A 16624-nucleotide genomic window follows, 5' to 3' on the forward strand; every position below is an offset into this window, starting at 1 on the left:
GTGTATACCTTGCTCATCGATCAGATGCCCCAGAAAAGACACACGTTTCACTCCAAACGCGCACTTTGACTCGTTCAATGTGAGACCTGCCTTTTCGATTTTACCCAGAACCTCTCTCAGCCTCGAGTCATGCTCTTCCTTAGTCTGACCAAACACAAGAATATCATCCATATGAATGACTACGCCTGCTATATCCTTCAGTATTCTGCTCATCTCTGCTTGAAAGATTTCTGGTGCACTACATAGACCTTGAGGTAACCGAAGATATCGATATCGTCCCTGATGAGTCAGGAATGTTGTAAGTTTGCTGGACTCTGCATTCAACGGAATCTGTCAAAAGCCACTATTGGCGTCGATCTTGGAAAAGATCTTCGCCTGACCAATAGAAGCCAGACTATTTTCGACAGTGGCCATGGGGTGAATTTCTCTCATAACAAACTTGTTTAGTTCGGTATAGTCCGTGCAAATTCTAACCTTGTCCAGACCTGGTTTGGGTACTACCACCATCGGCGCTACCCACGGGGTTGATTCCTCCACGGCTGTTATTACACCCTGCTGTACCATATCTTCTATGGCCAGTTTAGCTTTATCGCGTAACGGAAAAGGTACAGGACGGGGGCATTGATAGCAAAAGGCTTTGAATCATCTTTCATAGTGATAGAATACTCTCTAGCGACTTTTCCTAGACCTCGGAACAGCTGTTTGCTCACGGTCACCGATTCAACTGCACACTTTTCCTTGTCAACTGTAATCAGCTGAAGGTTCTCACAGGCCTTTCTACTCAGAAGCGGTACAGTCTGATTATCGACCACGTAGATGTCTTCTGAAAGAACACGATCACCTGTGCCGACAAGAGAACTAATAACTCCCAGACATTTCAGTGGTGTTCGACCTGGTCCAAATAACCTTTTGTTAGTCGGTTTTATCTGACCAATCACATGTCTAGGTCCACATACACTCAACGCCGCACCAGTGTCAAGCTTGAACTTAACAGACTGCTTAGACTTCTCTCTCGTACCAACATTGAGAACCGAATACCACGAACCTGTGTCAACCTTATCTATCTGCACTATTTCTCCAAAATAGACCTTTTGAGTAGAGTTATTCTCATCCTCAGACAACTCATCAACAGCTGGTTCACCTCTGCAAACACTAGCCCAGTGGTTTTTTCCTATGCACTTGTAGCACTTAGAACCAAACGCAGGGCATCTGTTTGGGAAATGCTTTTTCCCACACTTTCCGCAGTGTACCTTAGCCTTTCTTCAGTCCATATTAGTTGGACAACCTGTTTTTGGTCTACCTCCAAGAGCAATCGCATTCACATCAGCAAACAATTTCTCACTCGACTTTGCCACCTTAGCTGCCTCAGCTACTCGAATAGCCCTGATAACGAAATCTAACGAAAGTTTCTCATCGGACTCTCTCATCAATTTCTCTAGTCTTGCTATCATCCAGTCCGAACAGCAGCTTGTCTCTCACGAGGGAATCACGTTGATCACCAAAATCACAACTTTCTGCCAAACGCCTCAGCCTCATGAGATAAACATCTACAGTCTCACCATTCTGGGAACTGTTATGGAATTCATACCTGGAGACTACAATGCCAGATCTCGGGTTACAGTACTCAAGGAATCTCTTTAGGACATCCTTCAATTTCCTGCCTTCTGGACCCTCATCTATATCCTTAGTCTCACCATCTACCACCTTAGTGAATTCCATTTGACTGTACACTTCACGTACATCTTCCCCACCGACATGGCGAAACAAAGCTAACTTTCGTTTCTCAGCAGCCAAAGTCCCTGCAGTCACATCTATAGCTAGAAGATAATCCTCAAAAGCCCTGGACCATTTTCTCCATTCACCAGCAATGTCCTTAGATCTCAAATCAAGCTGACCCGGAGGCGAAATACCATCCATAATAGACGAGTGGGTAACTATTTACGCTGCCACCATGTTAGATTGTTTGTTTGAGGCTGTTGTGCATTAATTCTAGCAGAGAAACTATTCAGTTTAATAAATCAGAACACTCGTGATTTCAGTTAAGACCGGAACCCTTTATTTTTGTACTCATCAAAATAGTGGACTCGCCACAAATACAACACTTACCACCTAAAGTTTGCGAAAACTTATTATGTTATGGACTAATTGACATAAAAGAACTTACACTTGCTATAATCATTAATAGGTAAAAAACCAACAACAGCCAAGTACGTTTCAGAGGTGTATCATTTCAGAAATGTCGTTGTGGCTGTTTAACAGATCCTTGAAGACGCAAACGCGCTATCAAGTTTTTGATTTTGGCAAGCAAACCAACCAAGTTTATTAAATTTTTTGGAAGTTCTTCCGTGTACACTCTTGTATTGAAAAAAGCACACAAAAAAGTATTTTCTTGCAATAATAATAGGCTCGTGCGACAAAAATAATAATCAACATTTGTTCATATTTTGCTTGGTTTCCAAACAAGCATGTAAAGACTGACACATTTTGTACTCTGAAGTCTAGTGTGATGCTGACATTGATGAATGTTGGCATACCTAAAAGGCTATGTTTATAGTGGTGCAACCAGCACGTGTTTTACACAAGGAAGTTGGGATCCGTAATGAAAAATACAATATCAATATTTTGTTCTTGTTTAGGGTTAATCGCTGTACGATAGAATAATGAAGACATGTATGTAGCTTTCCTAATTCGGTGATAACGAATGAGGAAGATAATGTATAACAGAAGCTATGTACGATCTGTTTTATGATGTTCAGATTCATGCCAAGCTTGCAAGCAAAAATAGTGTAAGCGTATACAGCAGGTAGTTATGTCTTGAACATTAAACTGTGTCAATATTGTGGGACATTTACTTTTGTCCGTGGATTTGCATAGAAGGACAACCTACGACCACAGCATTATTCAATGCTTGAAAACGCGAGCTATATGTTCGTCGATAAAGACTACATAATTGTACATTGTATATCGAAATATCTACCGGAAACAGCTTAAATGTAGCGACTACAGTGGTTGCCAATCACAGTATATATAGTACCGTAAATATTACCCATTGAACTAAAAACCCCTTTTTAGTTTTAAGGGGTTTTAACTTTTAAGTTCAATGATATTACCTTACATGTATCCAGTAAACGAATCACTCCAAGAGTAAGCAACTCCCAATTAGTAAAATAATCACATACACATACATGTAGTTAAAAATGTTGTTGAACTCCCGTTGAACTGAGCTTTACAAATATGTATTCAATGTAGTCATTACAGCAGCCTAGGACAAGTTTTGCCTTTATTTCACAAATATCAGAACGAGAACGTCAGTTTTTGTAGATATAGGTGGATGTGAACAAATGCAAGCAAACTGGCTTCTTCAAGGTATGAAACACTAGGAAGAGCAAAATATGACTCCTAAGCGTGTTTGTTGACAACCCAGGGGTCATCAAACGAGATGATTAACTGTCTTTGATACAGCTGCTGGAACTAAACTTCACTACAGCTCATACAGAGCATCATGTAATAATGATATATTAATAGCTTAATGAACTTGTTCTGATGGTGTTTAGTTACTATCTTCAGCAAGGAATGGCTAAGGAACATTAGGTGAATTTAACGTGAAAAATACCCTTATTATCTATGGAGATTAGTATGCTCAGCTTTATCGTGTGTAGTTATTCATTGCCATCCAAAACTTGCACTGATTGTCGTCTTTTATCATGAGGTACATGTTAATATACATTGTGAATACTAGCTGGCTAATCAAAATGCTGTCACCGAAATACTTAGAGGCCAAAGTTAATCATGTGTAGCAAATATCATCTAAAGCTCTGTTGAAAGCTCTGTTGATCTTAAAGGCACAAGAATATCAAATCAGCAATTTCTGGTCAATCCTTTTGATCAAGACCTTTACATGGCCGAAAGACAGAATACAATACAAATGGTCATTTTGACCAGGTGGAAAAATACCATCCTATTCAATCCAAGTCAGTCCGAGTTTCCAGAAAGCGGATGCAGCAGCTCAGCAGTCTGATCACAGAGGACTTCAAGTGTGCTATTCAGCATTGGAAGTTGTGAAAGAGCAAAACACGGAGAATGTCCGAAACACTGATTATATGTTATTAGAGCAGGAGCTGGTAGTAGGTGAAATGTTAACATTATAAGAAAAAGCTGTATACAGACGAGTCATGCTAACTTACATAGAATATATCTAGCGCATAATTTATGAAATAAAAGTATGTCAAAGATTTGTGCGATTGGCAAGGGCCACTAACAGTTTTACACCAAATATAGACGCTATTCGGCGAGCGTAATAAAATACATAGAATAAAATGTATACAAAAACAGTTAGGAAACATGTGAAAAAGACCAGCTGTCTTCCTGGTTAGGTCATACATTTCTTGCTGGGATGATAGAATCTGCACAGGTCACTAGAATGTACTATCGCGCGAGGCACTAGGATACGTCTTACGATCAAAACAGCCAAATTGATATGACAAGAAATGATGAACAATACAATATGAACATCTGTCTCAAGTAGTTTACCTCAACAAATTGCTAGAAAAAATAGCGAGTAGAAAAATGAAAAAGATGATATGGCTGTAGAGCAACAGCTAAAATAGTAGAATAATAAAAGTGAAAATATAGGTGGTGCATAGATATTATGGATTATAGACCAACAAGGGGTTGGAGCACCATCTCTTCCTATAGAATCATGCAGGTACATGCAATATACGACTGGACATGCCATTGTAGGCGGGGCAAGGATAGGTGTGACAAACAGACGTCAGGCAGTTCCAACACAATCCTCTTCCTTCTCAGAAACAGTTACCGCCCTCTGCCAACACACTCCTCCTCCTCACTGAACAGCTACTACAGAAGGGCTATGAAGTGTGCATCACAAAGTCACTATGTCAGAGGTTTGGTCTTCACTAAGTTTGCTGGTCATTCCTGGGGACTGGGCGTCAGCTATTGTGTGGTCCTTAACCTCGTCTACTTCATCGTCCTTGAGCATTAAATCTTTCACTTCATCGCTGTCAATGCTAACGGCTGATTGGTTAGAGCTGACTGACACGCCTGACCGTCGATGAGGATGGTGCCTGGCCGATGAAGAGGCCAAAGTGTTTGTTTGGTTAACAGGCTTTACAGTTATTATAAGATTGGAACTGTTGGCTACCATCATGTCTGTGACCTGATCAAGTGACTTACCAGTCACTTCTATTCCATTTACTTCTAGCACCTCATCATTGACAGCAAGAAGACCAGTACTCTCCGCCAAGCCCCCTTGCACCAATCGGGATATAAATATGCCAGGCACCTGGGTGACAGCAAATATGAAAATAATTAAATCGCAAAACTGGATTGCAAAAGGCGTTTAGTTGCCTGCTGGTTGCAAAGTGTAGTCGACTATTAGCCATGGAAGGTACTCATCAACTTAGTCCAACGTTCTACTCTCAAGTTAGTATTATTAGAATTGTATCTAATATTCTACTCTTTAGTTAGTATCATTAGAATTGTATCTAATATTCTACTCTTTAGTTAGTATCATTAGAATTGTATCTAATATTCTACTCTTTAGTTAGTATCATTAGAATTGTATCTAATATTCTACTCTCTAGTTAGTATTATTAGAATTGTATCTAATATTCTACTCTCTAGTTAGTATCATTAGAATTGTATCTAATATTCTACTCTTTAGTTAGTATCATTAGAATTGTACCTAATATTCTACTCTCTAGTTAGTATTATTAGAATTGTATCTAATACTCTACTCTCAAGTTAGTATTATTAGAATTGTACCTAATATTCTACTCTTTAGTTAGTATCATTAGAATTGTACCTAATATTCTACTCTCTAGTTAGTATCATTAGAATTGTATCTAATATTCTACTCTCTAGTTAGTATTATTAGAATTGTACCTAATATTCTACTCTCTAGTTAGTATCATTAGAATTGTATCTAATATTCTACTCTCTAGTTAGTATCATTAGAATTGTATCTAATATTCTACTCTCTAGTTAGTATTATTAGAATTGTACCTAATATTCTACTCTCTAGTTAGTATCATTAGAATTGTACCTAATATTGTACTCTCTAGTTAGTATCATTAGAATTGTACCTAATATTCTACTCTCTAGTTAGTATCATTAGAATTGTATCTAATATTCTACTCTCTAGTTAGTATCATTAGAATTGTATCTAATATTCTACTCCCTAGTTAGCATCAACAGAAGTCATAATAGTTTTAGAAATCAAATGTCACTCAAAGAAATGCTAACTAAATTCCACCTTTTACATTCAGGACATCAGTAGCATCCGTGGCGCACAAAGTTCAGGCTCACAAAACTGGTTATCAAGAGATAATCCTCCAGAAAAAGATAAGTTCCTAATTCAAACTCCACAAATAATGTCCAGTAGCTACCATAATTGCATTGTCCTAACCTAACCTAGTACATGCCACACATATATACAGTGGAACTCGGCTAACTCGAACTTCACGGGACCGAGAGAAAGTGTTCGAGTTATCAAAGCGTTCAAGTTATGAGAACACTGTCACAAGTGCATGTATTCATCAGTACATATACAAACTATATATAAATAAAAAGCATAGATTGCTTGTTGCAAGTTAAGAGGCCTCCCATGTAATGTTTTAACAATTTTTATTAGAAAGTATAAACATTTTCCTATTACTTGAGATTTGTTTATTTGTTTTAGGTGATGTGACTGCCAGGACGTTTTCAGATTAAAATAGGCAAAACTTGATCGAGGTTGCAACGCTCAGAAAAAATACATATTTTTCTTTTGAGCGTTTTAACAAAAAACAATTTTGCTGATTTTCCTTCAAGTTTATCCGAAGATTACCTCGCTCCTTGCTTTCGAAGGGATATCCCAAAGCGGATGTTTGGTAAAATTTAATTTTTTGTAAACCTTTGGAAAATTGGTTAACGAAAATATTTTGCCGATAGTGGTAACAATGACGCCTAAGAACTACTAAAAATTGATGTTTATCTCTATGGCTTGGAATAAAGTGATATTCTAAAGTGATGACAACCGTCTCGGTAGCCATTGGGCAAAAAACTGCTCGAGTTAACGAAGTTATGGTCGAGTTATCTAAAGCAATTTATCATTGCGTGGGAACGGACCAAACAAATCCGTTCGAGTTAACCACGTGTTCGAGCTATCCGAGGGCGAGTTATCCGAGTTTCACTGTATATATTATTTAAAATTTGTTTTTCATACATGTTTTATGCGTTTCTATTATCATAACTTTTGGAGTTGAAGAAGTTACCATAATTGAACATGGTAGAAAGTGGTATAACTTTTTTGTTTAATTTATTATCAGGGAAGACAAAGGCATACTAACATTAAGGTGGAAAAACGTATTTTACCATTGTGAGAAATTTATAAAAGCAACTTGAACACCAAAGTTCTTTTCAATAGCTTGACGAATAACATAAAAAGTTTATGTAATTACATATTTAACATTAAGATATGAAAATAATACAATGGTTAATCTTTAAAAAACACCATATGAAATATAAGGTGCTTTGGTTATGAGGATGTAAACCCACACCCTTGACTTCCACTCTGGTTAATTTAAGACACCTACTCCAGTTGAAAAGATTTTCTAGTCACAAACACATCGAAACTAATATCTACCAGGAAGAAATGTAGATCTACACATGGCAATACACAAGCTGCGACAAACACCACATCAAACACCGTATACACCTTAGCTTACCTTCTCGAGGCCATGCGGAGTGACTCGGACACTCACTCCATCTCTAATGTAAAACCCGAGCGGTTTTTCCGTGCCGTTTTTCATGAGGCGCACTCGCCTATGTGTCTCAGGTACTATGTCTACATCGATAATTGCTGAAACCCGTCGGAAATCTTCAGGAAAGCTGATGGCTACATGTGTTTTTCTTGGCGGCGTCTTTTCAGCCTGTCCTATAAACTTGGTGATTGGAGTTTTCTTTTTCCGCTGAATCGTTCCAAAGCCACACTCGGGAGTTTCTCCTTATGAAATAAATATAGACCTATAGCTTAGAGAAGATGTGGTACATCACGCCACGCGTGTGATTGAAATAAACATAGATCTATAGGTTAGAGAAGATGTGGTACATCACGCGGGTGATTCTATGAGATGGCTAAATTGGCCTCAACTGGAGCACTCACTCCCTTCAACCTGATGACTCACTCTCTGATAAGCTCGTACGGATAGCTTTCAACAAAACACTCACAACAATGCAGCCTCATTTCAACAACAACCATATTTCATCGCAAACCATTGCAAAAACAAATGCATCATTGACCCGTTCATCTCGCTTGCGTCTATTGTAGAAAGCATCAATCAGCATGACACACACTGCTCTGTCACTAATCTCTCATCTAAGGCAGTGCTTGCTCAGACCTCCCTCCAAGTCGCAGATCGCTAGTACCAATGGTGTAGTGAGGAGGTTGGCTTATGATTGGCTTAGCAAGTGATTCACGCTGAGGCACGAAAAGCAAGAAAAAAAGGGCTCACCTTTCCGTTGGATTTGAAGCCGTAGCACTCCCTTGACTGTTGTGAGCGCTTTCATGAAGTTATCATTGTTGTTGATGGGTAGCTGGTCACCATACGTATCAGTATATGTTATCAAGAATGGAATGTCCTCAAGTTTGTGGAGTTTATTAACAAGCTCATAGAATTCATCTGAACTTGTAACACCATTTCGGTCCACAGAAAATCTTCTAAACTCAGCATCAAACTATAAGATAAAATTTGTTTATATTTCAAATCGATGATAGATATACATGAACAATTTTCAGAGACACAGCGTGCTCATAAATATCGAGTGAATCTACTAGGAAATCATGAAGGATGTAGCCTACATTGAATATGATAAAGCAAGCATCAACGGAGATGATATTACTAGAACTAAGCACCCAATAAAGATTAGGAAGTGGTCTAGCTCCAGCTCAACAAAGCAACCGAAAGGGGGCGGTTATCCATTAATCATCACCCAACTCCTTTCACAAATAACTGTTGATCACCATGAGAGCTTGAGTTAAAGCATTTCTGCTATATCTCTAGGGCTCTTCTCCACAACATAATTATGCTAAGATTCTGGCAACTTTTTGAATGTATAAGTCGGTTGCATCTTCACACCTTTCGACCTATTCTCTATAATCTGAGAAACTAGTTACAAAGAAGGCAAGCGAAACAGTAATTTCCTGGACAATGCTCACACGCGATGATCGACTATCGAGAGATATAATTTGCATAACTGTAAAGCATTGCAAGTATGTAGAAAAAGCCAGTTGAATGATAGAGCAACATTATCTTGTAGGCATCTACAGACATTCACATACAATAGACAGTTAGCTTGACATAAGACTAACAGTAAAAACAACAGCCTTTGCAACTTTGTAGAGCTGCAATGGAGAATTTAGGAAAATGGATAGTGAAATTGCAATGATTAAATGCAGTAGGTAAATGGATAGTGAAACTGCAATGATTAAATGCAGTAGGTAAATGGATAGTGAAATTGCAATGATTAAATGCAGTAGGTGAATGGATAGTGAAACTGCAATGATTAAATGCAGTTTGACCTCAGTTGCCTTCCACAACCTGTTCTATAAGCCTGCATGAGAAGCAAGTTGTTCAAGTTCTTAAAGAGTTATATTTCAAGACAAGAACACAGATTTCTTTACATTATTTAACAACATAAACTACAGATATTAACAGGGCAAGTAAAATATATAAAGTAGAATGAATTTCTCATAACCTCTCTATTAATGGAGTAGGCTACACACTGCTTTTTTGCCAAGCGCTCCAAAACGAATCGAGCCCGGTTAGTGAGCGACTTTTCAAGCTCCTTACTGGCACAAATATTCTAATCATCTCACAAAATATTTTAATTGATATAACTACATACATGCAAACGTTGATTCTATTTCAGCAGCTCAAGGAAAAAATCACCTTTTACCCCCAACTGACTAGGCCTTTGTTCTACCATAGTATGTTACACTCTTGAAAACATATACCAAGTACTCAGCCCAGAACATCTCGGATGGGAATGCTAACCAAGAACTGCCGCATTAGAGAGAAAAGTTGTCTGCTCTAAGTGTGGGTACAAGCTTGTCTTGTAAAAGAATTCACCGAGGCTTAAGACATTGCAACTGTGAGCTTGGTGAAAGCGATTTAGCTCTCATGTCCAATCCGTTCGAATATTGGTATAGCATTATTGTGTTTTTTACATTGTAATAGTATTCTTATTTTATTCACAGAAAATCCTTATGACAGAATAAGTGAGACATACAATTAACAATTTTAACAAGTTTATAATAAATGTAGATACATTTATTATAAACTTATTATTTCTGCATTGATATCATTTGCAGAAATCTTGTATTGACTTAATGCTACCCTTAAATTTAAATTCACAACCTACATCGAAAGCTTTTACATTAGGGTACCATTAAAAACTACCATTGAAAAGCGTAATAAAAATCAAAAGTTATATTTGCATGTCTACAATTATTAAACCTCAAATCTATATGTAGCAATTTAGTGCCCATACGTAACGTATGTGCAAGTATGTCTCTAGGCTTGTCATTAGGTAAACAAAACGAATAACGCAGCTACTAATGGTAGAACTAGTAATAAGACTAATGCAGCAGCTTAAACAAGTATTTGAATAAAATAAATCAAGATGGCTCATAAATATAAATCGTTAGTGGCTACCTTACTTTTGCGGACTAACCTGTTCATCCTATCACCACAGCTGATATTGCTAGTACAGGAATAAGCTACAACTGACGTTCCACCAAAACATAAGAATAAAAACGGTTTTAAGCAGCTTCACAATCTTTCAACATTTCCACTGACCTTGCTCTTCACTTCAATCAACGAAGCTTGGTGTTGTGAAACGCCATTAGTCATTTTGGCATTCTTAGCCATTTTATGAGCTATCCCCCATACGGATAGATCTCATAACAAGCAGAATGTGGAATTATAATTTTTATAGTACATCTATCAAAAACTCGCCGTTGATCAAGATGTTCTTTAAGTCTCACTATCTTTGAAACGGAACCTAGAAAAATGTCAGACCGAGATCACTGTTGACCTATAATTCATCGCCTTGCGATCTTACCTACCTGACGTCATGCAGGTGGTAGAAGGTCTACGTACCTTCCATGTTCGCATTGGTCTGTTGAAGAGTTGTCCCCTTAAAAAAAAACTACGTGTCAGCATTAATTAAAAACTCTTAAATTAATATTTATTTTAAAACCATTGTGATAATCAGTTGCAAAAAACTTATGCAAGAGAGAACAACCTTTTAAATAAATGACTTTGAGAGAAGACAACTTGCACTATATCATGAACTATTCAAAATCGTTCCTCCATACTTACCAAAAGCATACCAATAATGTAAACTGCTAAACTGCATTCATGTGCAATGCTTGTAAGACATGGTTGCATGCTATTTTTTAATGAAAAGTTTACGCTTTTTATACAAACTCAAAAATGTTATTTCATTATCAGTGCTAGTTAGTTGCACCATTTATTTTACCCAGAGTTTCTAAAGCAATGTCAGGTTAAGATTCTTAGCAGCCTTTTCCACTGTTAATAAATAGAAACAGCTTACAAAATTATGTATAACAAAAGGTTATACTTTTATATATGTATGCAATCCTTGCCGAATCGACAAGATTCTGCAAATACATGTGCACATACAATATAACATTGTAATAAAACTAACTAGTTTATAAACATAAATGCTAGATGAAACCAGATTTTTATTCAGAAACCTGAATAAAAGATATCTACTACTAGCTTGCTAAAACAACTGTAATCAAATAATTATGTGTTTTTTGAGAGCTCAATGTACAGGAAGTACAGTAGTTTTCGTTTTTTGTTTCATTCTTTACCAACACATGATGCACAACCCAGTTGTCACGCTAGTTGTTAAATTTCATCAATGTTCCACCTGCACCTACGACAAGTTTTTTATAAAATTAATCTCTTCAGGCTAGGGTAATTTGTCCCTGCGACTGCTCATTCAAAGTTTACTGTAATTTTCTACATTGCTAATTTAGTCAACACGTTATCTAATTAATTTGTATCACTTATAAGAGATATGTACAGTATTCGTTGTGCCTTGAAAATCTAAAAATATTATATTTAAGTGGCTACTTCTACAATGGAGCAGCTCTTAGGAAGCTGCATCCCAGATTCTTCTAAACAAAAACTTCAGTTTCTGCGCATGAGTTGCAAGGGTCAGTAAATGGGTCAGTAAATGGGTCAGTCTCTCTATAAATCACTGTGATGTCAGCTGAGTGTAAATATTGTTTTTATGCAAGTCAGTACATGTAGGTCACCAGGTTCGTGATGTAGGTCAGTATGCTGATGATGTAGGTCAGGTAGGTTGGTGATGTAGGTCAGTAGGCTGATGATGTAGGTCAGTAGGTTGGTGATGTAGGTCAGGTAGGTTGCACCTGTTTAAAATATAGTTGCTCACATCAAATATCAGTGTTCACCCAATGATTATGCACCTACATGTATTTTTTCATGACCAATTGACTGGCTACTCCTAGCTCATCCTACATCATTATTTACAGGCAGATTTATCAGACATGTGCAGTTCAGACATTTTATTATTGCCAACAGCTAGCAACAGCATAGCTTTCCTGAGCATGTAAAAAGCCTGCTCAGAGGTAACATGATGCTCCCAGACAACATCTGCCCGATGTAATATACCGATAACTGCAATATAAAGATACGTGTAGGCTATAATTGATTTAAACTGGATACTTCATAGTTCTCCCCGTTAGCCTGAAGCAAACAATTGAATGTCTGTGTAATGCAAGGTTCATGAAGGAAAAGAACGCGTGGCACCGAGTCAGAAGTTTTTTGAGTTTTTAGATTGCACTGTGGTCTACAGGGACATACAGTAATATTGTTGTTTATCTCTCATATTCTATTCATATCTCTCATAATGAATATTTTTTACATGGTTGCAATAAAAATGTGTTGTTTAAATAGTTTGCATTGCTTTCTGTCTATACAATGTATACATTATAAAAGAGCACATTCTACTGCGTACAGCAGTATAAAAATAAGCATTTCTCAAAGATTGCACGAAATTCATCAATCTTTGGTGAATACAGTCCTTAACCAGCTCTACCTGGTCTAAAGAAGAATTATAGAGAGAACAACTCTCGATGGTGCCTTTAACAGAAACCAAGATTCTCCAATACAGCCTTGCCAGTTTTATCTACTAAAGGTATTGGTATACCTTACATCAGGAAGCATTTTTTATGTTCGGGTTTCTCATACCAAACATTTTGTATAAAATCTTTCAAGAATACACTGTTTTTTTCCAATAAATTTTTAGCAAAAAGCACCACATGAAAACAACGACACAGCTATAAAAAATTTATTGTGTTCTTGACAATATTTAGAAAACAAGATTTTACAAACTTTTGCAACATACAGAGACTTAGTCAATCTACAGAGATTTAGTCAAAACCGAGAGAGACTTAATCAACACACAGAGAGATTTGGTCAACATACAGAGAGACTTAATCAACACACAGAGAGACTTAGTCAACACACAGAGAGATTTGGTCAACACACAGAGAGATTTGGTCAACACACAGAGAGACTTAGTCAACGCACAGAGACTTAGTCAACACAGGGAGATTTAGTCAACACAGAGAGAGACTTAGTCAACACACAGAGAGATTTGGTCAACATACAGAGAGACTTAATCAACACACAGAGAGACTCAGTCAACACAGAGAGAAACTTAGTCAACACACAGAGAGACTTAGTCAACACACAGAGAGACTTAGTCAACACACAGAGACTTAGTCAACACACAGAGAGACTTAGTCAACACACAGAGAGACTTAGTCAACACACAGAGACTTAGTCAACACGCAGAGACTTAGTCAAGACACAGAGAGACCTAGTCAACACACAGAGACTTAGTCAACACACAAAAATTTCATTATGGAAACACAAAACAAAAGGGAAACTGAACATGTTTTGCAGTTAGTGTGGGTTAGATGTTTGGAACCTCGTATCTAGTAGGTTTTTAGTGAAAGGAATAATTGTGATAGTTCCTAATTGAAACTTTTAAAATGAGTTTAGCTGAATAAACAAAATGCATAACAAACGCATGACAAATAAAATGTATAATAAATAGTTTTTTCATTAATTGGCCGTCATCTAACAGGCATCCTATGGGTATCTAAATTTGGTTGACACTCGTTAAATGCAAACCTCACAACAGATTTAGAGTTTAGAATTTTGAAATTCAACTATGCTCAGGTGCCAGGGATTACGTGTTTGTCACAATTTCCATTTCCATAACATTTCCATAATTCACTTTCATACTATTTCCATTTCCATAACATTTCCATAACCTATTTCCATATTATTTCCATTTCCATAACATTTCCATAATTCATTTCTATATGATTTCCATTTCCATAACATTTCCATAATTTATTTCCATATTATTTCCATTTCCATAACATTTCCATAATTTATTTCCATATTATTTCCATTTCCATAATATTTCCATAATTCCTTTCCATATTATTTCCATTTCCATAACATTTCCATAATTCATTTCCATATTTTTTCCATTTCCATAACATTTCCATAATTCATTTCCATATTTTTTCCATTTCCATAACATTTCCATATTTCTAAAATAAAATTTCCATATCCATTTCCATAAAAATTATGGAAATATTTATGTTTATGGATATGGAAAAGTAAACATTTCCATAATATGTTTAGCGATCCCTGGTGTGTACGTATGTGTGCGCGCTTGCGTGTCAAATGAGCGTGTGTGTGTGCAATCGTCAACTCTTCCCGAATATGTGATTAATTTATACATAATATGAATATGATATTTGCTTGCTAATATACTTTATTTAGGGTCCAGGCAACATCAAAACTGTATGCTACCATTGCCTATAACTAAGCCAGAGATGATTTGAGATGTTTTGAGAGTTTCTTTCAGGCTCCCTTAATAGTTTCTGTAATACCACTGATGTTAGCTGGGTTTGTGTGTTACCATTGTCCGTACATGTAGCCAAGTCCAGAGACAATTTGAGTTAATTTCTTCCAGACCACTTTAATAGTTTCTGTAATACCACGGATGTTAGCTGGGTTTGTGTGTTACCATTGTCTATACATGTAGCCGAGCAAGAGACAATTTGAGTTAGTTTCTTCCAGACCCCTTTAATAGTTTCTGTAATACCACTGATGTTAGCTGTTTGTGTATTACCATTGTCTATTCATGTAGCCTAGTCTATACAATATAACTCCCCTCTGTTTATATCTTGGATTACGTGTATGTTACAATTTCCATAATTCAAATCTATATTATTTCCATTTCCATAAAATTTCCATAATTCATTTCCAAAATTTCCATATTATTTCCGTTTCCATACCCTTTCCATAATTGATTTCCATATTATTTCCATTTCCATAATATTTCCATAATTCATTTCCATATTATTTCCATTTCCATAATTCATGTCCATATTTTTTTCCATTTCCATAACATTTCCATAATTTATTTCCATATTATTTCCATTTTCATAACATTTCCATAATTCATTTCCATATTTTTTCCATTTCCATAACATTTCCATAATTCATTTCCATATTATTTCCATTTCCATAACATTTCCATATTTCTAAAATAAAATTTCCATATCCATGTCCATAAAATTATGGAAATATTTATGTTTATGGAAATGGATATGGAAAAGTAAACATTTCCATAATATGTTTAGCGATCCCTGTCAGGTGCTCTGACCCAATGCTCAAATCATTGTTGCCTTTTTGTTCGTGACTTCATCTTCTCTCATCACGCCCTATCTGTTGAAATCATTTCTTGACAACGCAAATATTAGCCTATAGCTACTCTCAAGACAGTTTTGCAATTGGTGTATATTTTATCGACAAAAAACTAGGTGCATTTTTAGGATGTTGGATAGTCTAGGTCTAGTTTAGGATGTCTACTCGATACAGTTCCTTTCTAGAGTAATACTATTTTGCAGAAATCTGTAAAATATGCTGCTTGGGTCTCAAGCTGGCATCTGGTAAGCTATTAGATATAATATTATTTATAGAGCTATGAATAAGTGAAACTGTATTATCAGAGGTGACGTATGACTTGCTCAGAGTCAACTGAGGCACGTACAAGTAGGACCTTGCCATGTAATACATATGAGAAGAGGATGTATAAAAAGTCCAGATCGCCTGTAGTAACTCTTTGTGGAGTCTGCGGCTCAGATATTTCCATATTTCAATTCCTGCTCTAAACCACCTTCTTTGTCAGACAATTGGATTAGAGAATATTGTAAGACACATGATGCTGTTTCAAAATCGACTTATCTTTCAAAAATTGGAGAGAAAAAGGAAAGGAGTTATCATTATTTAAATACCGTGGATGTTCCCTAACTAGATATCGGGGTTACTCGGGTAGAGAGAGATTGTAACAACAGTTTGGCCTCCAATCAGCGCCGTAGAATCAATAGTATTGAGCGCACCCAATAAGAATGCTATACTCTAGTTGTGGGAGGCTAATCGACCAAACGATTATAAATTGATCAAAGCATTCA

General features: G+C 36.6%; 1 protein-coding gene across 1 annotated transcript; it reads right to left on the reverse strand.

Annotated features, from left to right (window-relative positions):
* Positions 1-4083: 4083 nt before the first annotated feature.
* On the reverse strand, positions 4084-11086 carry LOC137394908 (partitioning defective 6 homolog beta-like). The gene is made up of 4 exons (XM_068081693.1): positions 10860-11086; positions 8514-8736; positions 7728-8005; positions 4084-5302 (listed from the first exon to the last, which is right to left on the reverse strand). The coding sequence occupies exons 1-4, from the start codon at positions 10929-10931 to the stop codon at positions 4883-4885; spliced, it is 993 nt and encodes a 330-aa protein (XP_067937794.1). The 5' UTR covers positions 10932-11086; the 3' UTR covers positions 4084-4882.
* Positions 11087-16624: the final 5538 nt, after the last annotated feature.

The sequence above is a fragment of the Watersipora subatra genome, chromosome 1 (assembly GCF_963576615.1).
Source record: "Watersipora subatra chromosome 1, tzWatSuba1.1, whole genome shotgun sequence".
NCBI lineage: Eukaryota > Metazoa > Bryozoa > Gymnolaemata > Cheilostomatida > Watersiporidae > Watersipora > Watersipora subatra.

Excerpts from the sequence above, each read along its gene's own strand:
- LOC137394908 (XM_068081693.1), bottom strand. The coding sequence starts at position 10,931 with ATGGCTAAGAATGCCAAAATGACTAATGGCGTTTCACAACACCAAGCT. Across the intron at positions 8,737-10,859 it reads TGATTGAAGTGAAGAGCAAG|TTTGATGCTGAGTTTAGAAG; the intron begins GTCAGTGGAAAT and ends TTTATCTTATAG. Across the intron at positions 8,006-8,513 it reads GCTTCAAATCCAACGGAAAG|GAGAAACTCCCGAGTGTGGC; the intron begins GTGAGCCCTTTT and ends TTATTTCATAAG.